Source organism: Pogona vitticeps, chromosome Z, assembly GCF_051106095.1.
Source record: "Pogona vitticeps strain Pit_001003342236 chromosome Z, PviZW2.1, whole genome shotgun sequence".
Taxonomy (NCBI): Eukaryota; Metazoa; Chordata; class Lepidosauria; order Squamata; family Agamidae; genus Pogona; species Pogona vitticeps.
This window is the reverse complement of record NC_135799.1, coordinates 1,647,062-1,672,687: the sequence shown is the minus strand read 5'-3', so window position 1 is coordinate 1,672,687 and position 25,626 is coordinate 1,647,062. Positions and strand designations below refer to the sequence as shown.

The window sequence follows — 25,626 nt, the reverse complement described above, 5'->3', positions numbered from 1 at the left end:
CCCCCTCCTCTTCTCAGCGGCGATTGGTTGGGAGGGGAGGGAACGTAGAGCTACGAAAGTGTGAGAGGAGCGGGAGGAGGAGGAGGAGGAGAGGGCTGCTTCCAGCGCTGCATTACCGTGCCCCCCTCCCTCCCTCCTTTTCCCCCTCCCTCCTTTCTCTCTCTCTCTCTCTCGCTCTCTCTTCCCGCGCAGGATTTCCCGCCTTAGGATCCGGACGGAGGTGGGGGTCACTTGGGGCCTTTATTTTCGGGGGGGGGAGAAAGGGAAAGGGAAGGGTGGTGGTGGGGCGACCCTAGAAAGATATTCCCCCTCCACCAAAAGGAGTAAAATACCCGCCCGCTCCCCTCCAAAGAAATGAAATAGAGATGGGAAGTTCGGGGGGGGGGGAGGGGGGCCCGAGATCCTGATACTCCGAGCCCCAGGAAGGCCCCCAGCCCCCCCCCCCCTTTGTGTGTTGTGTGTTTTCTCCCGCATTCCCCTCAGGCTCGCCTCCCCCCCCCCCCCGTTCTGTAAGTGATATATGGGCCACAATCCGAAATTAACCTGACCACCTTTGTCGGGGGGGGGGGGCTTTCCTCCTGTAGAGCCGCCAAACTGTTACCCAGACGTTTTTCCTCTGGGGTTTTGAGAGAGCTGGCAGTTAAGTAAAGAGTGGACAGCATCCTCTCTCTCACCTGCTCCGCACATACACAGCCTGAGATGCTTGGGGACATTCGTGCACCTGCCGTCTAAGACAGCGGTTGGCACGGTTTGGTCACGGAGTTCTGTGAATGCGGTTCTCAAGGAGGGAAAAGTAAGTGTTTGTAAATATTGCGCCCTTGAGGGGTTTGTTTTCAGCAGGTGGTACCACTGAGAGAAATTTGAAGAGTGGATTAAGGATGAGTCCTGGTCGTTTTCCAATTTGTAGAGCCAGTCCCTCAACATTCTTTTCACCCCAGAGAAAACAAAAATATCGGTTGAGAGGGATTTAGATGTTAGTAGGGCTTGAACTGAGGTTGCCCAGCCGCCACTCTTCCATGGCTCTACCATGCAACGTTTGGGTAGACGGTGGTCGGGCATATCCATCACCCTCTTATCATAACAGAGTATAGCTAGCCTTGCCCTGGCTTTAATGGACACCATACCGGTCTCTGTTCTGAGAAAAGCTGCTGGGGTCCCCTGGGGTAGTGCGAGGATGTGCCTCAAAAATTTATTCTGTCCTACTTCAAGGTGGTGTAGGTTGTTCTGATTCACACGCCAGATCTCAATTCCATAAAGCATTTGAGAGATGACCCTCCCTGGAAAAACTTGTAAAGCTGGGGTTATGAGTTTACCAGCTTTGAGATGGAAAAATTTGACCAGAGCATGGCTAGATTTCTGAGCCGATATTTTCATGCTCTGTATCTGGGATTTCCATCAGTTTTTCTCATCAAAATGCACTCCTAGGTACTTAAAGGTCTGGACTTGTTCTATTTTGTTTTCGCCTATAGTCCAGCTAAATTTGGGGGGATGCTTTCCAAAAATCATCACTTTAGATTTTGTGTAATTTATTTTTAGTTGCTCTAGGTGGCTGAACTCTTGGAACTTATTTAAGCTTCTCTTCAGTCCCTTTTTGTTCATAAATAGTACTACAATGTCATCAGCATATATAAGGCTTGCAATCTTATAATTCCCAGTTGAGGGGGGAAATGATCTGGATGGTTTAAAGCTGTTACAATATTGTTAATACAAAAGTTAAAAAGTAGGGGTGCGAGTAAGCACCCTTGTTTTAACCCTTTGTTAGTATGAATTTCCTCTGTCAGCCTGCCATCTGTGCTAATCCTTACCCTCAACGTTGTGCTGGAGTATAGTTCTTGTATTAGGGTTAAGAGTCTCTTATCGATGTTGGTCTTTGTGAGCTTGTCCCACAGGCGGTTTCTGGTGACTGTGTCAAATGCACAGGAGAAGTCAATAAAAGCTGTGAAGAGCCATTTGAATGGCCTGGTGGTGTATTTGCATACTAGATGGTGTAGCACGTAGATTTGATCTACTGTGCTATGGCCCTTCCTAAAACCTCCTTGTTCCTGGTGAAGGATATTATTTTTCTCCATCCATTTAGCCAGCTTCTGATGAAGAAGATGGGTATAGAGCTTGGAGCTGATATCCAATAAGCTGATTGGGGGGTAGTTCTGGGGGATGGATTTATCACCTTTTTTATAAATTGGGAAAATTATGCTCTGCCTCCACCCCTCGGGAAAGGTTCCTGTAGCATTAATGTGAGATAAATCTAGTGCGTAAATGACCCTTTGGTCACACAAATCATGATCTCTTAGAGACACAGTAACCAACAGGAATTAATATTGAAAGAGTGGTGGTTCGAAAGGACGCTCAGCTGTGGATGCACCTGGAAGTGAAAGGAAAGTCCGATGCTGCAACAAAAAATACTGCATCGGAACCTGGAATGTGAGATCTAGGAACCTTGGGAAGCTGGATGTGGTCAAACAGGAGATGGCAAGAATAAACATTGACATTCTGGGTGTCAGTGAACTAAAATGGACGGGAAAGGGCAAATTCAATTCAGACAATTATCATATCTACTATTGTGGGCAAGAATCCCATAGAAGAAATGGAGTAGCCTTCATAGTCAACAAAAGAGTGGGAAAAGCTGTACTGCGATATAATCTCAGAAAGGATAGAATGATGTCAATATGAATCCAAGGCAGACCTTTCAACATCACAATAATCCAAGTTTATGCACCAACCTCCATTGCTGAGGAGACTGAAACTGAACAATTTTGTGAAGATTTGCAACACCTTCTAGAACTGACACCAAAGAAAGATGTTCTTCTCATTGTAGGGGACTGGAATGCCAAAGTTGGGAGTCAAGAGATAAAAGGAACAACAGGTAAGTTTGGCCTTGGAGTTCAGAACGAAGCAGGGCAAAGGCTAATAGAGTTCTGTCAAGAAAACAAGCTGGTCATCACAAACACTCTTTTCCAACAACACAAGAGGCGACTACACATGGACATCACCACATAGGCAATATGGAAATCAGATTGATTATGTTCTCTGCAACCAAAGATGGAGAAGCTCAATACAGTCAGCAAAAACAAGACCTGGAGCTGATTGTGGCTCTGATCTTCAGCTTCTCATAGCAAAATTCAAGCTTAAACTGAAGAGAGTAGGAAAAAACCACTGGGTTCATCAGGTATAATCTAACCCAAATCCCTTATGAGTACATATCCCCGGAGGAGATTCCCTCTACACACACATGGCATGGAGGGGATCCCAGCGAGCTTTCTTGCCCCCCCCCCCGGTGGGAGCATGACCCCCAAGTAAGAAAGGAAGAGGGGGAGGGTGTCCTTTCCTTCCATGCGGAGCAATGCGGGTGGGCTTTGCTATGTTTATTCCCCCCCATTGGATTGCCCAGAGGGGACCCTCCCAGGGGAATGGGCCCCCCTAATGTTCATGCTTGGAAATCCCACCCACCACACAACACAACTAACTCACACACAGGGACCCTGGGGGGGGGCTTTGTCTGGGGACGAAAAGGGGGGGAGGAAGAGAATAAAGGGGGGGAAGAGACCCAGTGGCCCCTTCTCCTTCCCTTTGCAACCCTCCCCGAAAGAAGGCAGGAAAGCAAGAAAGGGAAAGGGCATGGGGGGGATAAAACAACCCCCCCAGAGGATGATTCCCTGCATGCACGCAAACTCTAAAACATGGCATGGGGAAGGATCCCGGCGAGCTTCCTTGTCCCCACCCAGGTGGGATCCTGACCCCCTCTTCTTCCTTCCTTCCCTCCAGGCGGAGCAACGTGGGGGGGGGCATTTGTCTTTGCTGCGCTTCTTCCACCCGATGGCCTGGAAAAGACCCATTCCTCCCCCCCCACGCGCGGTCTCTGGGGAGTGGGGGGGGCCACTCGTGTTCATTTTTGGAAATCCCCTTCGACCACAGAGAGAGAGAGAGAGAGAGAGACACCCCTACCGACCTCCTGTGCCTCCTTCCCAGTCCTCTGGTGGGAAACGGGGAAGACCATAGAGGTGGGAGAGAGAGAGAGAGGACGGAAGTTGCCCAGCTTCCACTTCCGGTCCACCTGAAAAGGAGCTCCTCTATCTCCTCTTGGCTCTATGGTCCCTCCCCTTCCCCCTCCCTTAGGGGTTTCCTGAAGGGAGGCGAGGGGGGTAGGAAGGGGGAGGGGTAATAATAATAATTAAGAATAATAATTAAGAGCCCTGCCCTTGGTCTTCTTGGGGAAAGGGGAGCCATCAGGGCACAATAAGTCAAAATATTAAAAGACAAATAAAACAATACATGCTTTAAAAGACAATTAAATAGGTGAAAACATGAAAACATGGAAAAGATCAAAACTGTCTGCTCAAATGGGGTTCAGGGGTTCAGTTGCAATTGTCAACAAAGCCTGCCTGAGGAGATGGAGGTCTTTCGCCTTTTCTTGGAAGGCTGACAGGGAAGGGGCCGGGAAACGAGGGTCTTTACCCTGGAGAAGAGAAGACTGAGGCATGATAGGAAGGCTGCCTTCCAGTACTTGAAGACCTGGAATGTGGAGCAAGGTTGTTTTCAGCATCTCCAGAGGGGAGGACCTGAAGTCAAATTACAAGAAGGGACATTTTGTCTAGTCTAAACATGAGGAAGAACTTCTTGAGGGCACAAGCCATTCGGCAGTAGAACGGACACTGGAGTATCCTTTCGTTGAACATTTTCAAACAGAGGATGATGGATGCCTACCTTTTTAGCAATGTGGATCTCCACCTTTGGCAGGAAATCGGACTCAGCAACCTTGGAGTCCCTTGAAGTGTTACTCCCCAAAACGGGTCCTTTTATCCGGAGAAGAACACAGACTGAGATGCAAAGACCAGCTATCTATTATGCCAATTTATTGAAATACACAGCTGGGGCCCAATCTCCTAAAATCAGAGATGAGCCCCGAACAACGAGAAGCATAATCATTATATAAGTTTCAATATACAGCGTTGGGGATAGGGTGTTGCAGAGGTCTTGACCTGATTGGTTCCTTAAACCCTTAACCTAAATTTCTCCTGATTATTGGCCAGAGAGGTTCCGTGGGTTTTCCTAATTGGCCAGAATACGATGCCCATATTGTGCCCTCGTGTCAGTTTTATCTCCCTTCTCATGTTTATGTTACATTTCTACGTATATGTAAAAGGTTCAAAGTTGTTAGATTGGAGGTGTTTTCGTTTCCTCCCCACGCTTATTAGGGTCACCCATCTGGGGCATTTGTCTCCATAAACGTCCTTGAGGGCTCCGTCTGCTTAGGATTGAATGACCCAGTTGTTATTCTGTTTAGAGAAGGGAGCCAAATATCTATAGCTATGCAGGGATGTTGTTCTATATTACCCTGTAATGTTTCCTGTGGTCTGTCCTATCTCACATTCAGAGATGGAAACTAGCATTGTGTACCCTTTGAAATGTAAACTCATGGTTCCTCTCTGCTATTGCCCTTTGAAGTGTAAACTCATGGTTCCCCCCTCCTATTGTCCGAGGGTGTTAGGTTTGTCCTGTTCCCTTCTCTGGCCAACCTTCAGGATATGCATTTGACGGACTTGTTCAAAGATACCTCTTATCAATAATGAGTTTCAGCAATCTGTGATGCATTGCCGACGGGATACATTTTGAAACATTTCAACAATCAGAATACTACTTTCTGTTAAGCACTGTCTTAGTTGCTAAATATAAAGCATATTACAGTGGTGCCCCGTATAGCGAGGTTAATCCGTTCCGGATTAACCCTTGCTATACGGAATCATCGCTAAACGGGTAGGGGAAAGGTATTGGAACGCATTAAACTTCGTTTAATGCGTTCCAATACCTTCGTTACTTACCCGTTCAGCGAGGATTCCAGGTGCCGGCAGCCATTTTCGTGCCTTCGCTAAGCGAGGGCAGGGCGCGAAAACGGCTGCCGGCAGCCATTTCCGGGCTTCCGGTGGCCATTTTGGAACCGCCGATCAGCTGTTCGGCGGCTCCAAAATGGCTGCCGCAATACCCGATCTTCGCAATGCGGGTTTTCCCCATTGCGAAGATCGGGTATGTTTCCGTATAGCGATCCCGAAAAAGGGATCGCTATACGGAAACATCGCTATACGGTGCACTCGTTAAGCGAGGCTCCACTGTAGTTCAATTTGTTACAGAGATCAATCTTCAAGGTATAAGCATACAATGAATCTACAAGGTAGGGGTTTACAATGAAAGACATTATGTTAGCCTCTGAGCATGTTAAATGTATTATCTCTGATGGTCTACTATCAGAAGCTGTTCTGTTTTATGACTCCGTTCTGTCTTCTTGCTACTGATACCTCCCGACAATCAAGTATCCTCTTCCTGCTAGTTCAGTGGCAGTCTGGCCGTTCTAAGGCATCCATCTTATGTGTTACATCTGAACACAATAAGTCCTGCCATAGATTTTAGTTAAATTTTAAAAATGTATCTCAATGTTTTAATCCTTAACAGCACATAAGCCAGACAAAAAACACAATGTGAAATGGTGAAATAGAAGAGATGCAACTAAATGTCTCAATGTTTAAAACGGTTGTTTTACTAAAAGATACAGCCTCTCCAACTGTAGGAGAAAGGACTGCTTACCAAGAGTGTCCAGCATCCGGCGGATCTCCTCCGTGACTTCTCTGCGCAAAGCTCTTTGGTCCAGATCCAGCCATGCCCACTTTCTTTAGCTGAAAAAAGAGAAAAGACATCCAGGCTCTCAGAGTGGGGTTATACCAGTTGTGATGATATTGGGTGGAAGACGGTCTGTTACCCCTCCTCCTCCTCTCATCCAGCAGAATTGAGGTAGCCCTATCATCCGATTTTCTGATCTGCACATGGGGCTGTTAAAAACGGGGCAGATCAAAAATAAATCGGAGTCCACGTTAGACCTGTCAGAAGAGGGAAAGGCTGACCTGAGGAAAGGAGAGCCGCCCTCGTTTCCCAGGTGTGCTTCCCAGGTTCCTCCATCCCAGCATCCGGGCAGGGCAGGGGTGGTGCCCTCTGTTACATACAGCACTGATGTTACCTGTCTGTCATGGGTTTGGAGGGAAAGTTCCATCCTATGGGGAGTGGAAGGCGGGACATCAGGAGGAGGGGCTGTACTGTATATATAGGTGAAGCCTGTGTGGAGAAGTTCAGACGCTAGGAGAAGAAGCAGCAGCTGGGAAGAAGAAGCTGGTGTGGGAGTCTGTGTGTCAGACAGGGTACTACTGTGTGTCAGTCAGTACCAACCTGATAGGTTCAGGTGTCTGTTGGTTAGCCAGAACTGATAGGTTCAGGGTCTGTGCTTCAAGTTAAGTGTTCTGTGTGAACCAAACTGTATGCATGTATGAATGAGACTAAGCCACGTTACTATATCTTATTCACCTGATCATTTTATTTTCCCTGTGTGTTGTTTTAAATAAACCTTATTCTTTTATTTGTTGAAAATCCATCCCTGGTCTGTGTGACTTCTTATAGGGAATGGTTGGTGGCAGCTTAGTTAACGTGTGGCAGATCCCAGTAGGTCTGGGTTTGTCACATTGATTGGTGTCCAGTGTGTGGGATACGACTGGTCCAGTTGTCCAGTGGTACAGCAAAGCCTTGGCAAGTGTGCCCAGAGCAAGGGGGGTCTAGTCAGGGACAATCTGAGAGCGCGTAGGTAATCTTCTAGGTGTGCCTCACGGGGGGGTGCACTAGTAGAAGAACGTGTAACCTCAGATTGGGGGCTAGATTAGGGAGCTCTGAGGCAGCCTGTTTTGGCGGGAAAAAGCTGAGGCAAAACTGTGAAATAGCAGTGAGCTAGCTTGTCTGCTGAGAGGCCCAGCAGAGGGGGGTAGACTCTAGCTCGCAACTGTTGCAAGTAGTGCTGAAGGACAGCAGCAATCTATAGAGAAAGCTGGTTCTGAGGCAAAAGAAAAAAAAAGTGGTCGTTTTATTTTGAGGCTTGACTTTTTAAAGCAGCCTGTTCGGGGGGGGGATTATGCCCTTGACTCGAAGCCAAATGGCAGAAATGGGTGAAGTGAAAGACCCCCAGGTTGACCAAGGTTCTGAGGATGAATTTGGCTCAGTGCAAGGTGACAGCACGGGAGAACAAAACCCAGAGCTCAGAAAAATACTCCTAGCCCAACAGCATGAACTGAGGGTGAGGGAAATGGAGGAAAGGTTAGAGACAGAAAAAATGGAGGAAAGGGAAAGAGAGAAACAAAGGCAATTTGAGTTAGAGAGAGAGAGAATGGAAAGGGAAGAAAGATTGGAGAGAGAGAGAATGGCGTTTGAATTAAGAAAACTGGAACTGATGAACCAGAACAATAATAACAATAGGGATTCTGAGGGAGGCCAATTGTCTAAAGCTGACCTGAAGAAATTCCCTGTGTACCACAAGGGAGATTGTCCTGAGGTGTTCTTTTCCTTAGTGGAAAGAGCGTTTGTGGACTTCTCAGTAAGGGAAACTGAGAAGATGACCATCATGCGATCTTTAATCAGTGGTAGCCTTGCTGAAGTTTATTCAGAGATGCCACAGGAACTGATGAGAGATTTTGCAGAGTTTAAAAAACTGGTGTTTGCAAGACATGGGATAAATGCGGAACAGCTGAGGCAAAGATTCAGGTCAATCACCAAGAAACCAGAGCAGACTTTTACCCAGGTGGGGGCCCAATTGGTGAGGCTGCTAGAGAAATGGCTATCTCAGGAGGGAACAGAGACCTTTCAGCAGCTCAAAGACTTGATAGCGCTGGAACAGTTCTATTCAGTCCTGCATGGGGAACTGAAATTCCAGGTGAGGGAAAGGAAACCAAAATCTGTGGCAGAAGCAGCCGAGATCGCAGATTTTATTTCCCAAATAAGAAAGCCCTTGGGTGAGGGGAAAGCGATGGGGAAACCTAAAGAAACCTACAGCAAGTACTCTCAGGGACCAGGGAAAAGCCAGCAAGGGGGAGGGGCCCATGGTGAAGGGAAGCCCTCAGACATGAAACCAAGACCTCAGATTTTGGAGGGAAAACCAAAACAAGATGAGAAAGACTCAAAATATAGCAGAAAATGTTATTTCTGTCAGGGAAAGGGCCATCTAATCTCAGAGTGTGAGAAATTAAAGCAGCTAAAAGGAATGGTGCCTCAGGATTCGAGTGGAACCAAGCCAAAAGCTGTGTTCTGTGTCCAGAAAGAGCAAGGCTCATTGTCACTGAGGGAGCCTGTTGCCATGGCTACTCAATCTGGAACAGCTACATCTGCTGATCAGGCTGAGGAAAATGGTCCTCTTGTAGAGGTCAGGCGCTGCCTACTGGTGAGAACAGATTCTCAGTTGTTTGAGACAGCAGGGGTGGACGTAGGAATACTTGACCATCAGTATCGGGGGCTGCGGGACACTTGTTCCCAGGTGACCCTGGGCCATCCAGATATTATTCCTAGGGAATATATAATCCCAAATGAGAGCATGAAGGTGGCAGGGATTGAGGGGCAGGTGATCTCATTGCCAGTAGCGGAGGTACCTGTGAACTTTCAAGGCTGGAGGGGAGTTTGGCGGCTAGCGATTTCAGCGACTCTGCCAGCAGCCGTGCTCGTGGGAAATGACCTGGCTGAACATGTGAAACGGGTGCTAGTGATTACACGTTCACAAGCCACCACGGGGACAGTTCAGGGGGGTAATGATGAGCCAGAGACGGAAGCAGAGGGGAGTTCAGAAGCTGTGGTGGAAACCTTAACCACAGACAGCAGATTTGGACAAGAGCAAAAGGCAGACGCCACTCTCCAAAAGTGTTTTGAACAGGTGACTGACGCCCAGCTAACACCTGAAACCCCAGTGAGATTTCTAGAGAAAAAGGGGATTTTGTATAGAGAGACCCTGAGGGGTATCTCAAAAGGGGGAGATGGGATCAGAAGTCAGCTAGTGGTACCTGAAAAGTGTCGCCCCATGATCTTACAAAGGGGGCACTCTGACATGTTTGCTGCGCACTTAGGGGTGAACAAAACACAGCAGAGAATCACACAGAATTTCTACTGGCCTGACATAGGGAAGCAGATCAGGGAGTTCTGTAAACAATGTGATGTGTGTCAAAGGCAGGGGAATAGCCGCGACAGGACCAAAGCAAAGTTGTGCCCTTTGCCTGTGATTGACACTCCGTTCAAATGCATAGGGGTGGATATTGTGGGACCTTTGCCCAAGGCCACAAAGAGGGGGAACAGGTTCATTCTCACCATTGTGGACCATGCCACGAGGTACCCTGAAGCCATACCCTTGACTAACATTGAAACTAACACAGTGGCAGATGCCTTGGTGGGGTATATGTCCAGGATGGGATTTGCCTCAGAAATAATCACAGATTTGGGCGCATCGTTCACATCAAAGCTCATGAAACGCTTATGGCAAATCTGTGGAATTAAGCACAAGGAAACCACTGCCTATCATCCTGAAAGTAATGGGTTAACTGAGAAGTTCAATGGGACTCTAATGCGCATGATTAGGGCTTACTTGGCAGAGAATCCAAACAATTGGGACCAGAAGCTGCAATCCCTTTTGTTTGCTTATCGATCAGTGCCACAAGCCAGTACCGGGTTCAGTCCATTTGAACTTTTATTTGGGAGAAGGGTGAAAGGGCCCCTTGATTTGATCAAACAAAATTGGGAGCAGATCACCCAGGATGACCCACAAGACGTTGTGACATACATAGACACCTTGATGAATGACCTAAAGAGAAACCTAGAACTGGCAGCAGAAAACCTGCAAGCTCAGAAGGTCAGACAGAAAACATGGTATGACCACAAAGCTAGAGAGAGGCACTTTGACCCAGGGGAGGAAGTGCTTTGGCTTAGGCCCTGCAGAGAGAACAAACTGCAGCTCAAATGGGCAGGACCATATAGGGTCATTTCCAAGATGTCAGACCTGAACTACCTTATAGAGCAGGAGGAGAACCAAGCAAGGAGGGTGGTTCATGTGAATGCCCTAAAACCCTACTACAGAGGGGAACAGAGGGTTTTATTCACGATAAAAGCAGCTGAGAGTGAGGAAGCTGAATTACCCTTCTGGGAGGGTAGAGGGGAAGTAAAATACAACCCAGAGGAGGTAAAGATCAGTCCTGCACTCACCCAAGACCAGCAGCAAGAACTAAAAATGCTGCTCATTAAATATCAAAAGGTGTTTTCCAACAAGCCGGGGATAGTGAAGGGAGTGATGCATCGGATCCACACAGGGGATGCACCCCCGCAGGCAGTATCCCCATACCGAGTAACGGGACCCTATAGGGACAAGGTGCGGAAGGAGCTGGACGAGATGCTTAGGGAGAACATAATCGTCCCCTCTTCTAGTCCTTGGTCCTCTCCAATAGTCCTTGTGGACAAGCCTGATGGGAGCATTAGGTTTTGTGTTGATTACAGGAAATTAAACCGCGTAACCACTCCTGATGCCTACCCAATGCCCAGGCTAGACAACCTGATTGAAACCATAGGGGGTTGTCGGTTCATCTCATCATTGGACCTGGTAAAGGGATATTGGCAATTAAGAATTGATCCCAGGGATCAAGAAAAGACTGCCTTTTGCAGCCCTTTTGGTCTCTATGAGTTTCGAGTCCTGAGCTTTGGTCTCAGAAATGCACCAGCCACATTCCAAAGGCTGATGGACCAGACCTTGGCAGGGCTCAGTGACTTTACTGTGGCCTACATCGACGACATAGGGATCTTCAGTAATACCTGGGAAGATCACCTGAAACACCTGGAGTTAGTGCTGCAGAGGTTAAGTGCAGCAGGGCTAACAGTAAAGGCCAGCAAGTGTCAGCTGGGTAGCCCAGAAATAAAATACTTCGGTCATATAGTAGGGGGAGGAGTGATAAAACCCCTAGAGGCCAAAATAGAAGCCGTTCGTGATTGGCCTAGACCCAACACCAAGAAAAAAGTCAAATCATTTCTTGGGTTGGTGGGCTACTACAGAAAGTTCATCCCGAGGTTTAGCGAGATTGCGGCTCCGCTGACCGATCTGACGAGGAAGAAGGCTGATGACCGCATCCCGTGGACCAGCGACTGTGAGGCGGCGTTCCAGAGGTTGAAGGAAGCGCTCATCAACTATCCAGTGCTGCGTGCTCCAGACTTCGACCGGGAGTTCATCATCTACACCGATGCGTCTAACAGCGGGGTAGGAGCAGTTCTTTGCCAGGAGGATGAGAATGGTGACCAGCATCCAGTGTCCTACCTGAGTAGGAAACTCCAGAAAGGTGAGAGACATTTGGCAACCGTGGAGAAGGAGTGTCTGGCCATAGTCTACGCGATCCAGAAGGCCAAGCCTTACATCTGGGGAAGACATTTTGTTCTGTGCACTGACCATTCACCACTGCAATGGTTAAAGACAATGAAAACCCACAATAGTAAACTTATGAGGTGGGCTTTAAACCTACAAGACTATGACTTTGAAGTGAAGGTGGTCAGAGGGTCAGTGAACTGTGTTGCTGACGCCTTGTCAAGAAGACCTGAAGAATGAAGACGGCGAAAGAAACATGGACTATGTATATATTTTGATGACAAAAAGTTAAATGTACCTGTTTTTTGAATTTGGTTTGTATGAATAAAGGTAACTTGATGTAATGTATATGGTAAATGTTTAACTTAGAGTGTAAGTATAAGTAAGTATGATATTGTATGTATAACTGTTGTTGTGTGTTTTATCCAGGTTGTTTTTTTGGGAAAAAGCACCTTAGCTTTCCCCCTACAAAACAACTTATAAAGAGGGGAGGTGTTACATACAGCACTGATGTTACCTGTCTGTCATGGGTTTGGAGGGAAAGTTCCATCCTATGGGGAGTGGAAGGCGGGACATCAGGAGGAGGGGCTGTACTGTATATATAGGTGAAGCCTGTGTGGAGAAGTTCAGACGCTAGGAGAAGAAGCAGCAGCTGGGAAGAAGAAGCTGGTGTGGGAGTCTGTGTGTCAGACAGGGTACTACTGTGTGTCAGTCAGTAACAACCTGATAGGTTCAGGTGTCTGTTGGTTAGCCAGAACTGATAGGTTCAGGGTCTGTGCTTCAAGTTAAGTGTTCTGTGTGAACCAAACTGTATGCATGTATGAATGAGACTAAGCCACGTTACTATATCTTATTCACCTGATCATTTTATTTTCCCTGTGTGTTGTTTTAAATAAACCTTATTCTTTTATTTGTTGAAAATCCATCCCTGGTCTGTGTGACTTCTTATAGGGAATGGTTGGTGGCAGCTTAGTTAACGTGTGGCAGATCCCAGTAGGTCTGGGTTTGTCACACCCTCCTCTACAGAAACTCCCTCAATATCAGCAGGGTCTCTGCCCTCTGGTGCCTCAGTTTACTTTATGCAAGACCACTGGGGCAGAATGGGACCGATGGTGGCATACCACTCCCACCGTGACCCAGCACGCCTGCATACATGCATGCGGAGGCATGGGTGTGGATGGATGCCACGGCGGTCATGGGCCTGTCCCTACATTGGTCCTTTGATATTGGGCTGTGGCGCCAGGGTGGGTGACATGACCTTTAGCCTGGTTTGTTCCTTTTTGCACACCACACATAGAATGATTAAAGTGGTAGGGAAAACCCGCCCTCCAATTCTGCGTTGGCTGTCTCTAGCAAGCATGTCATTGCTAGCACCACTCCGGCAGCCACTGATGATTAAATCCTCTACGAGCTAGCAAAAATTTAATGCAACTTGCTAGGCACATTGGACACCGTACTATTCCCTATAGCACACCATGGCTGGAGTGCAATGTGTTCCAGCAAAAATAGTGCACATCTTTATCAAATTTGGTGCATCTTGCTAGTTCGGTACACAGCCTGTGTAGATTCAGTAATATTTTTAATTCAAATAATGTATGATTTCCTTCCTTTCGAATCAAGGGGGTAATGTCGGCATATATAAATTTTGAGGGGGGGGGTAAAAGGTAAAAAAGTTCCCTGACCCCTGGTTTAAAGCTATGAAGTGTTAAGAAGGAGGGCTAAGTGATGCAGAAAAAGATGGATGATAGGTTGTAAAGGAAGCTTCTGTTAGCTTTGCAAGTTTGGAGAGGGGAGTTTCAGAATGGAAAGTGCTATGGGAGAGAATGCTTACAGAATGTAGAGACAGAAAGAGGTGAATAGCCCTTCTTAGAAGATACTTAGCTTACAATTTAGTTTTTTATATTTTAATGAGAAATACCAGCTTTATTTAACTATTGGAATCTTTGGATATGTTTTATGCTATGCCTTTGCAAACAAACTGTTTCTATGAATCTATATTTTCTTAATAAAAATAATTATAACATTATTTTCAGAACAGAACACGGCCAAAGGGCCCAAAAAACCCACATTCATTTAGTCGTGTCCGACTCTTCGTGACCCCATGGACCAGAGCACGCCAGGCCCTCCTATCTTCCACTGCCTCCCGGAGTTGGGTCAGATTCATGTTGGTTGGTTTGGTGACACTGTCCAACCATCTCATCCTCTGTCGTCCCCTTTGTCAGCAAACACGGGTTTGAAAACACACGTGTAAGCCTGGACAGAGAGCAATCAGGAGTTTGCACATGCTAAAATGGGCTGAGTGAGTCCAAACTCAGCTAGCCATGCTACAACACTCCCTCTTACAAGTCTGCCCACACAAGATACCCTTGTGCCCTTTCTCTATTGCTGAAATAAAACCATGTGGGCTTTGTAGTCCTGAGACTTATCTTGCACCACAGGCAGGACTCTAAGTAAGCTAGGCCGAGGCAGCACTCTCAGATGACCCTATGACAAGTGTACTGTTCAGAAAACCAATTGAGTTTTATAATCTTTAATTTATTAAAGAATAAGCATGTTTCTAAGTATCAAAGCCAAACTAAACCAAAGCAATTAAACTACCATTGTGCTGGTTAGTTATTTACAACTCTGTAGTGAGGCAAAGAAAACATGAAAAATAGAAAAGTGTTCAAAAACCTTACAAGAATACAAAAAGCCATTAAAAAGAATAAAAGCAGTTCCAGTCCAGTAATTCATTAGTAAAAACAAAATAATCCAAGTAGGTTATAAAAAGGCTATAGTCCTCAGTGATCCTGTAGAACAAAAATCCTGTACTAAAAAGAAAGATTCAGTAAAAGTCCCATTATCCTTAGGAAAGTCCAAGAGTATAGTCCATATGAAGTATTTCAAGAAAAGAAGTTCATAAAGAATATTCCATGGGTAACAGTCCATAGGAAATAGTCCATGCATAGTCCTTAGGAAAAAGCCCATAAGTCCAAGGGTAATCCAGTATAGTAAAGGTTAGTCCCATGTGTCACGAATGAATGAAGAGTCGGTCTTGAATGACAATGTCCATAGGCAAAAAGTTCCTTTTTCAAGAGTAACTGGCAAGGGCTTATTGCACCTTCCCACGATGTCATCCAATCAGAGTTCGTTAGTAGGCAAACAGTCCTGTTACACCACATGACTTCTTTCCCATACACACCAGATGTTATTTGGGTTTACTGTGGTTTCGCAGAAAGTCACAACAATTCTAATCACACCGAGTCCTTTTCTCAGGCTATCAGAATAACATTCTCTCCGCTCGCCAAGAAAACAACCTGTCAGCATAGCAAAGATACTTTATACAAAGAACCAAGATGGAACCTTTCTGGCTCATTTCTTAATTACAAAACCCCATATTCCTTACAAGACTTTAACTCAAAAACCCATCTCATCACACCCTTCTGCTCTTGCCTTCACACTTTCCCAACATTAAGGTCTTTTCCAGGGAAAAACCCACAACAACCATTAATTATAAAATCTTCAGAGTTCTCTTTAGGCAACTCCTCATTTTCGGTGGGAAATAAAACGGGAGACGTCTTAATAACCTTTAAACTGTCACTTTCATTATCACCAATCTCTTCCAGCCCATTACTCATAGGATCAAAGACTCTCAACTCTGGCAACAGGCCATAACTAGATGAACCAAAACTCCCACAGACTCAATGGGCCGTTCACCCACACCATTCCCTGTATGTCGGTCTTTGGAGAGAAGTACTTCTCAGGACACAAATCATCCCGCAACATGAGTGCCTCACCCAGCCTCGCTCGTCGGGTCTGTCATAGAAACAGTTGTGGGCTATCTCAGTCTCTCTTTGCAATACTAACTTTCGCTGTGCCATAATCACAGTCCATTCTTGGGTCTTGAACTGGGCCGGCTTGTCTCCCTACAGCTTCGGCTCTGGCAACAGTCCACTTTCACATTGGGGAAATTCCTCAGCAGTCTCGAGTCTTTACATACTCAGCCTCTCTCCTTCATGCCTCCTCCCTCTTTCTCTCATACACCTGTAGCACTGAACTGAACCAATGCACCTCTTCCTCACTTATATCCTCTTCCCACACTGTCACCTCTTACTCCACCTTCTTTCCTCTTCCACTAGACAAATCTCCACTTTTCCCACCTTCTCTTTTAATTCAACTTCCCCCGCCTCCTCCGTAACTGTCACTTCTTTAGTCACCATCTCTTCCTCGCTCCCCTTATCCTCTCCTCCTTCTATAGCCTCTATTATCATGGATGGCTCACTGGCACACTCCTCCTTCACATGAAGACTCACAAAGCCCATGTTTAAGTACTTTCAAAATACACAGTAAAGAGTTCTTTAATGGTCAGGCTTGTCCATGGCATGGATGCTATGCATTGCTGAGGCTTAAGGACTTTGTTGTTGTTGTTTAGTCGTTAAGTCGTGTCCGACTCTTCGTGACCCCATGGACCAGAGCACGCCAGGCCCTCCTCTCTTCCACGGCCTCCCAGAGTTGGGTCAAATTCATGTTGGTCGTTTTGATGACACTGTCCAATCATTTTGTCCTCTGTCGCCCCCTTCTCCTCTTGCCTTCACACTTTCCTATCATCAGGGAAACAAGCCAAAGTGTCAGTCCGCAGGCTGGTCAATAATCTAGTTCACAGGCCATACATCTAGGCCAGTTCAGTCCACTTGTCCAGAGACCGTTTGCCCAGGGTAACCTTTTTACCTAAAAGGCGCACCTGATCAGCACATGCATGAATGGGTTTGCCAAGGGCTTACAACATATCAGGTGTTTACCTGCAACCTCATTTCAGGGATTTTCCCACAGGAAATACAAGTAGTCCAGGTAGGTAAGGTAGGAGATGAACCTTAGGAACAGGGTGAAAAAGGATGTCTGGAATCATGGATTCACCATCCGTTGCTTTTTTCCTTTTAATCATGAGCTACCCTAATCAGCAAGGACAAAAAGAAAACCTAGCTACCCAAATGGGAATCCAGTATCATTTTGCCAAAAATGCTGTAGGTGGAAGTGAACTTGATCTGAGGAAGCTCTTGAAAATCAATACTGCGGAGCCCATACAGAAGTCCCTAATGATAGGTGATCATTTTGTTAATTGCCATAATGTTCTTATGTTGTGAATGAGCAAACACTTCCAATATTTGATTAGCATACAGTGGCAAGATGTGACTAATCTTTGGAAAAGCAGACGCAGATTCCAATTTGTCTCCTAATTCGATATGGCTGAAATGGAGGACTATACAACGCTGGGCGTCACCCGCCAGGAAGTGCCCGTGTCCTTCGCTCTCATGGCCTGAGCTTGGCATGAGTGACACCATTTTGAATGGAGCAGAAGTTGAGCCTGAGTCATTAGGAAAGAAACCCCCCAAGGTGGCTTCCTTTCTGGGGGGGGCTTTCCCCGCCAAACTCCGAGATGTGACCCCCCCTCAAAAACCCAGGGCTGGCGCACGTCTCCTTCGTACCACAAATCTCCCGCCCAGCCTCGTCCCTGGGGGGCGGAGGAGTCTTTCTCTTGCCCCATTCAAACGTGTGGGGAACAAGGAGACGGTTGGGACCGGAGGAAAAGCCCCGCCCTGTTGAACTTCTGCCTGTCACAGAAGCCTTTAAAAGGGCAGGGTGTGGACCTGAAGACACACAGATAAGAGGCCGGCACCAGTGAACCCCTGAACCCGACGGAGAACAACAGCGCATTCCCCCCCTCACGTTTTTTCTCTCTCTCTCTCCTGAGGGAAAATCAACGGCTCCTAAAACTCGCCCAACCGCCTTCCTGTGGCGAGACGTTCTGGCCGCCTTCTCCACTGCGCACGCGCCACAGACCCCTCCCCCTCTAACCTACGCCCCCCCTCTGTGGGGAAGAGGAACGCATGCGCGGGAGGGAGAGCCAGCCGAGCAGCCAGGGAGGGGATCCGGCGAGTGCGCAGAGACGAGCCCTGGGTGGGGCTTGGAGGGCAGCCTGTCAGTCACGCGAGGGGGAAGGAAGGGGGGGAAACGGGGGTTCTTGCCCAGCCAGCCTTCCAGAGGGAGGGGCTTCTGCCCAGAGACAGGTGACGCGAAAAGAGCAGGAGGAGGAGCGAGCGCTCATTGGGTCTCCTTTGTCTTCTGGGCGGAGCCAGAACCTCTCCGCCCTGCGCGTCGCCAGGTTGCCAGGCAACCCCCTCATAGAAGCCATAATAGGGCAGGGGGACTCCCAAGGTTACCCAGCCCTGAAGGGCTTCCGCCCAGCAACAGGTGAAAAGGAAGTGAGGAGGAAGAGCGCCCCCTGCCATTAAAGAGGGCGAAGGGCTGGAGGGAGAGGGGAGAGTGGGGGGGGCTGGAGAGAGGGCAAGCAGAGCCCTCCCCTCCCCCCCTTTATGCCCTTCATGGACCCCAAGGCAGGGAGGGGGGGTTGGGCTCCCTGGGGAGAAAAAGTGGGGCTGAGGACCAAGGGGGGGGTTTCCCTTGAAAGGCCTCCAGGAGGTGCTCACTCTTCTTCTCAATTGCTGCCACCAGGGTGTTGCTCTTTCAATACCAATTAATCACTGAAACACGTGTTTCTTTCAAACTTAAACTTCTTTATTTGATTAATAATAAGTCACAGGTAAATCACAAGTTGCCAATCAAACTCTCTCACTCACCGGACTCACTAATACACAGAACCCTCCTCTCACCGACTCCCTCAAAGCTCCTGACGTCCCTCCTGACTCACATACTGACTGCCTCACATACTCCATATACACCCTCATTTATATCCAAGCTTTGGCACCGCCTTCCCTTCACTCATTGGCTCCCTTTCCACTGCTCAGCGGTGACGGACAGGTGAGGGCAGGGCTGAACGCTACAGAGACACCCCCCCCCCAGAGTACCCTCCCTTTCTGGGGGAATTGGCCTGAAACTACCAGGAAACCAAGGCCTTCGACTTCGGGGCTCCACAGGGCTCCTCCTGGTCACTTTCTCCCAGAGGGACTTCACAGGATGCTGCATTTGCGCATCCCCACCTCCACCCCCATGGAAATGGGAATCTCCCCCTTGGAGAAACTTCCCTCTTTCTCCAGGCTCCATGAACGCACGTCAGAGTTTTAGTAGCGGCTCATTTAGTGGCCTTCTGGTAATTAGACTCCCCCGGTCCCTGGGAGAGTGTGGTGGTGGTGGTGTCTGCGTTTTTCCCCAACAGGTTTCAGGATCTTGGGCATGGCGTCTTTCTAGGAGAAGCGGGAGGCTTAAAACGTCCCTTCTGGCAGGAAGGTGTTAGCCCAGTATTTTAAGGTTCAATTCTCCGGCAAAGTCAACAGACTAAGATGCACAACAATCAGCTGCCAGTAAAGCCAATCTTTATTTATAAGCACAGCTGGGCCCTTCGTCTTAAAAGCAGAGAAGAGCCCAGATCAGAAATTGCATAGGTATTTTATAAGGTTTTTCACAAAGAGTCATAAAGTGAAATATCCGGATTGGTTTCTTGAACCTGGAAATCTGGATCCTCCTGCCCATTGGCCAAAGATGTTGCGTGGGCCTAATCTATTGGCTATAGTTGAATATCCATACTGGTTCCCCCCACCCGTGTCCCCTTGACCCAGGGTCATGATATACCCCCAAAGAGTCTATGAGTCTGCAGAGGATGTGCCTGGGTTCTCCTTATCTCTTTGGTATGTTTATGTAGCATTTCCTGGGCCTCAAGGGCCTCAATATATGACCTTCAAAAACAGTAATTCTCCTGGTGGTGTCAAAATGTAGATGGCTGTGCTTCCTCCCTACGCATGCCATCTGCGCCCATTTATCTCCCAAATAGTCTCCTAAATAGTTGTGCTCACTGAAGAGAAAAAGCTTAATTGTCTGGGATGTTTGGGAAACGAAACTCAAATATTTTCTAAATGTTTTCCAATTGTGGTGTGATATCTCTTCCTGTAGCCTGGGTCAGAGAGGCCATTGTATCTACTATGTTTGATATGCAGAAATGCGGTATGAGAGCTTGCCTTGCCTCACTGGCACAAAGGTCAGGAGAATCAAATGAGGTCCAAGGATTCCAAGGATGAAGAAAGTTATTATACCATTCAAATAAAATATAAGTATAAAGTACATGTGGAGAAGCCAATAGGTATGAAGTACATGTAGAGAGGCCAATAATGATACATATGTACAGTGGTGCCTCGCTTAGCAATCGCTCCGTTGAGCAATGAAATCGCTTTGCGATGGACTTTTGGCCATCGCTGGAGCGATCGCTTAGCAATCAACCCCCCCCACAAGGCCCCCCTCCCCCCACAGGCCTTTGGTCCCTGGCGTGCCTGCACCCTTGGGGTCTTCTCTTCCTTCCTGCCCTTTTCTCCTCCCCTCCCCTCAAGGGCGGCAGTTGGAGAGAATCCGGGAAGGAAGGCGGGGGGAAGGGAAATTAACATAGAATATGTCTACAGCATTCCCTCTGTTTATCCGGGAGGTGACCTGATCAAAAAAAGTTGTCAAATAAGTTTGGCAGGATCTGAGCTTGACCAATCTGTGTTGGGTTCTAGTTATTACTGCCTTGTTTTCTTGGTGCTAGCACAATGACCGCTTCACAATCTGTTCCGACTTGGAAGTTTTCAGCCCAGTGCTCCAGCATATCAAGATCATTTACAGTTTTGCTTCAGTCTTTCAGGGTTTTAACTATTCCACCAAATTTTTGTCATCCACAAATCTGACAGGCATTCCCTGCATTCCACGTGTCGGTGGGAGCCAGAGACAGCTTTGGGAGGATGCTGACTTGCCATTTTCCTTGCAACCCAGCACTCTCCTGTCTGGAGCAGACAGACCTTGTCTCAGGGTTGGTGCTGAGGTCCCCGAGGATTCTTGTCCTGGGAGATTCTAATGTTCGTGCCAAGGCTGGGGCCACAGTGCAGCTCTTGAGTTCTTAGAAACCATGGCTTCCTTGGATATATCCCAACATGTGAATGGCTTGTGAAATGCTTGGCAGACCCAGTTGGAGGGGGAGAGGAATCAGGAGGTTCTCACAACCCCCACGTGGGTCTACCCTCTCCTATTTCTGCCTCCTTTGAGGCTCCACCCCTTCTGATCCTTCTCCCTCCACCAACCTGCTTTGTTTTGGGAGCCCCCAATCTTGCCTTGCAGGATCCCAAGGAGGGGGCTTTTCAACTGAGGGGAGGATGCTTGGGGAGGGGAGGGGTCCCAAACAAAGCAACCAAGCAGCATGAAAGAGCCCCTCTTGGCCCCCCGTTCAAGAAGGAGGGAGCGGGTGCCTTCCTCGTCTTTTTTCACCGTGGTGGGAGAGACCTGTGGAAGATAAGAGGGGGGGAAAGGCCAGCATTTTCTTCACCTCCTTCTTTCCTCCAGCATGCTGTTTGGGGAAGCACTGGGCTCTCTCCTCACGCTTTTGCCCATCAGGTGCTCTCTCTCTCTCTCTCTCTCTCCATCTCTCTCTCTCTCTCTCTCTCTCAATACATAGATATATATTATTTGGGAGACGGAGCTTGGTCACAGTGAAGCCAGCAGCTGCTGGGAACAGCTCCCAGGAAAAGCTGGAACCGCCCGATCTGGGGTCCCTCTAGAAAGAGGGGGAGACCAAAGGGGAGACCAGGAGAGGTCTTCCTCAAGCAGTTGGTGAGCCCCAGATGGGTAGAAGATTGGGCAGCAACCTGATTTTTCTTCCCTCTGAAAATACATCCGAGCACAGATCGGAGACAGGAAGCCATTTTATGGCAGAAAGCTGTGGGAAACTCCACCCCCAATTCCCCGAGGAGAGGAGAACAAAAATACGGTGGAAAATACACAATAACAAAGTAAGCCTTTGATTTATGTATAACCTCATTAAGATGTCAAAGAAACTAGAGTGAAATATTTGACCGAAAGAAGAGAGAAGTAGCAGCGAGTCGTGCTTGCCAGCCTGCCTCTTCAAAGTGAAATGACTCTTAAATAGCAAGTTCTTAAACAGCAGGCTGGCTCAAGGTCCCAGACAGACAGTGAGACAGAAAAATTTTGTGCTTCTGGAAAAAAATCCCAGAGGAAATACTACTTTAAGGGATTGAAATTTTGTGAATGCTGGATTTTTTTTTTTTTTTTGGATTAGTCTGGATTTTTCTCCCTAGTTTGTGTGGGACTTTGAAAATAAAATCTTGTCTTCGGAGCAGTAGAAATGAGCTTTTGTGAACAACAACAACAACAAAAAGACGGTGAATCATCAGTGTGACGACATAATTGGCTAGATTGAAGAGCTGGGGAAGCCAGGACTGGAATCGAATGGTGTGATGATTTGTGTTTTTATGTGTATTAGAATGGGATATGTAGTCCTAAGATTGTCCCAATAGCATCCATCTTGATTTAAAGTCTGCTCTGTAGTAGGAAAGTTTTTCATGCTGTTTCAGAGAAGCTTCGCTCTCTGGTTATCTTGTTGCTAAGATGAGCAGAGAGCAGAGACTTTCGTAGTCAAAATAATTCTGCCACAAAACTTGATAACAACTCTCAAGCTCTCATGAGAAAGTTAGGCGGGACAACAAGACCCAGGAGGGGGTGTTCCTTATGAGGAATTCTGGGAAGAAGAAGGAAGTTGGTAGGGAGTTGGAAGAAGATGGAGTTGGACTGAGAAAGGTCAGACACGTGCTTTTTCCCATAATGGTTTGTAGCTTTGCTATGGACTATTTTTCCTACCATGGACTGATGGAAGTCAACTGGATTTCATCTAGCATCAGCCTATGAAGACCCAAGACATGTGAGATGGACTGTGTTATGCTTTTTATTAGTTAGCATAATTCTATTTCTTTATTTTTCCAGCTGGAGTGGGGAGGGAAGTATTCCGTTTGTCTTGATATGAAAATGTACCTACTGAACTATTTTACTATCAACTGAAACCTTTTCTAAAGCAATTCTTTTCAATAAATGTAATGATTTGATCTGCATGCATTGGTTCTTGTACAGACCAGCTGAATGTCTAATTGGCCATGTGTGTTTGCTACCAAAGATTTAGAGCCAGATTATTCTGAGTATAACTCATGGATTTGTCTGTGTGTTGCTTTCTTACTAAAGGAGGTTGGCTTTTGAGGAAGAAGTTTAGACAGGACCTTGCTGAGACCTAAGTGGCTCTACTCAGCAGTCAGAGGTTTGTCTGGATTTCGGACTCATCCCAGTCTCCGGCACCCCCATAAATCTCTTTGGAGATAAGGGGCTGCTTACAAATGGGACTTTAATAATAGAGCTTGTTTGGTTTTAGAAGGAGGAATAAATCTTTGGGAGCAAGGGACAGTGCATAATCAGCAAGAGAAGAACTAGGAAAATCAGTACTCTTTTGGAGAGTCTGGCTCCCTGTGTTTGCTGTTTAGTCGGGACTTTCCCTTGGGTGGACTGTGTGGATTTTGATAATATTGCCATAATATCTGGGCAAGGAAGGGAGGACACACTCAGGGGAGGTATATGACGATGGGTTTGGTTTGTTGATAAAAGAGTGGAATCTAAAAAAAGATTTATACAAACCATATGTATTGGAAAGATGGAAATGACCTCTGAAAATTTTAAATATCAACTGTTGGGAATTTTGCCAGATAAAGAATGGCAGGTTACCATGCAAATGACAATAATAACAGGATTTCAGCAGGCAAATGAGTGTCTCGACCAGGTGGAAGACCTGATGAAAGGGAAACCATCAGAGGTTAAACAACAGTTAAAAGAAACTGTACTAACTCCAGAACAGTCTTTATTGAGAGCGATGCCAGGTAACATAGACGAGATTAAGCGTTACCCTGTGAGCTATTGAGCTACAATAGTCAGAAAAGGTGATGTTAAAAATCAGATTACTGTCCTGGATCCAATTTTACCTTCCCAAAACGGGAAGAAAATAGAGCCACAGAAACAAGAAAAGAGTACTGAGAAAATATGGGAAGTGCTAGAAATGGATGCTTTTCCAGGCAGGCTGAATATACGTCCAAGACAGAAGGAAATTGAAAGAGGGGATGTATTTTATAATTGGTTTCAATTTCCTGATAGAGTTGGAATAACAGTAAAAAAAGGATAAAGTTTCTTTGCATTGAAAAATGAATAGATTAGATGATTGTATACTTAATATGAATAGATTGGATGATTGTATATTTTGTGTTCTCCTGTCCTTAAAACCCTTTCCCCATCCCTTCCACTTCCTTTTACCTTTTGTATTCCCTACCCTTTTTCTAGTAGTTTAAAAATAAAATATTAAAAAATGTATAGATAGATATACAGTGGTGCCTCGCTTAACGAGTGCACCGTATAGCGATGTTTCCGTATAGCGATCCCTTTTTCGGGATCGCTATACGGAAACATACCCGATCTTCGCAATGGGGAAAACCCGCATTGCGAAGATCGGGTATTGTGGCAGCCATTTTGGAGCCGCCGAACAGCTGATCGGCGGTTCCAAAATGGCCACCGGAAGCCCGGAAATGGCTGCCGGCATCCGTTTTTGCGCCCTGCCCTCGCTTAGCGAAGGCGCGAAAATGGCTGCCAGCACCTGGAATCCTCGCTGAACGGGTAAGTAACAAACATATTGGAACGTTTGTTACTTACCCAATATGTTTCCCCTACCCGCTTAGCGATGATTCCGTATAGCGAGGGTTAATCCGGAACGGATTAACCTCGCTATACGGGGCACCACTGTATATTATTTAACATGTGCACCCTCACTGAGATGCAGTGTGTGCCAAAATGTGAGCCAGTGCCTCACCCTGCTTGTCGGGAGGCCCCACAGGGCAAGCTGGACCCCTTCCCAGACTTGTCCTGGCCCCCCAAGGCCCCTCTGGACCTTTCTCCCACTGGGGCCAGACCTTGCTTGTGATTTAGCCCATGTCTATTAAATCCGCCTTTCAGGGCACGCTGTCTTCTTGGCCAGATCAACCAGGCTGGACCTAAATCAACGAGCCTAGATCAACCAGGCCAGACCTAGGGTTACCCGATGTCCGGCAAAAGGGGGACATGTCCTCCTTTTTAGCATAATGTTCTCTGTCTGGCAGGCAAAGATAAAAACCTTTAAAATGTTCAGCTCTTTTATATTTTATGTTATAATTTTGGATGGGAGAGGGAGAGGTGGAAGGACCCCCCTCCCCGTCTTTTCCCACACCCGGCCACCCGTTACCTGCCACTGGTGCCGGAATGCAGCCCTTGCCCCCTTCCTCCGCGGTGCTGCTGCTCAGCGATCCGCCATGCCTGCCCAGCCCACATGGAGCCCAGAAAAGCAACGCGAGCAGAGTGCTGCCCGCTGAGCCAGGCAGGAACAAGAAGCGCCCGAGGGCATCAGTGGGAAGGTGAGCGCCTGGACTGTGTGTGTTCAAAGTCTGTTCCGGGGACTCTAACTCCCACACTCCCCAGCCTTTAACTGATGACCATCACAGGAAGGGAGGCTGCCTTGTTCGGCTTTGCCTGGCACCGCTTTCTCCCTGCCTGCTCCAGAGACTTTTTTGGGCATCCAGATTAGCAAGGTTGCCTCTGAGCCTGTGCAGAGTGTGAGCAGCAGGGGGGATCCTGAAGCCAAGCAGGGG

The 25,626-nt window shown here is 47.2% G+C and overlaps 1 protein-coding gene across 1 annotated transcript; it reads left to right on the top strand.

Annotated features, from left to right (window-relative positions):
- The first annotated feature begins 62 nt into the window (after positions 1 to 62).
- On the top strand, positions 63 to 25,111 carry LOC144585106 (uncharacterized). Its single transcript, XM_078382613.1, has 4 exons — positions 63 to 220; positions 585 to 793; positions 6,557 to 12,060; positions 25,102 to 25,111. The coding sequence occupies exons 3-4, from the start codon at positions 7,937 to 7,939 to the stop codon at positions 25,109 to 25,111; spliced, it is 4,134 nt and encodes a 1,377-aa protein (XP_078238739.1). The 5' UTR covers positions 63 to 220; positions 585 to 793; positions 6,557 to 7,936.
- Positions 25,112 to 25,626: the final 515 nt, after the last annotated feature.

Bases quoted from the DNA above. Each gene is read 5' to 3' on its own strand.
- LOC144585106 (XM_078382613.1), top strand. From the start codon at position 7,937: ATGCCCTTGACTCGAAGCCAAATGGCAGAAATGGGTGAAGTGAAAGAC.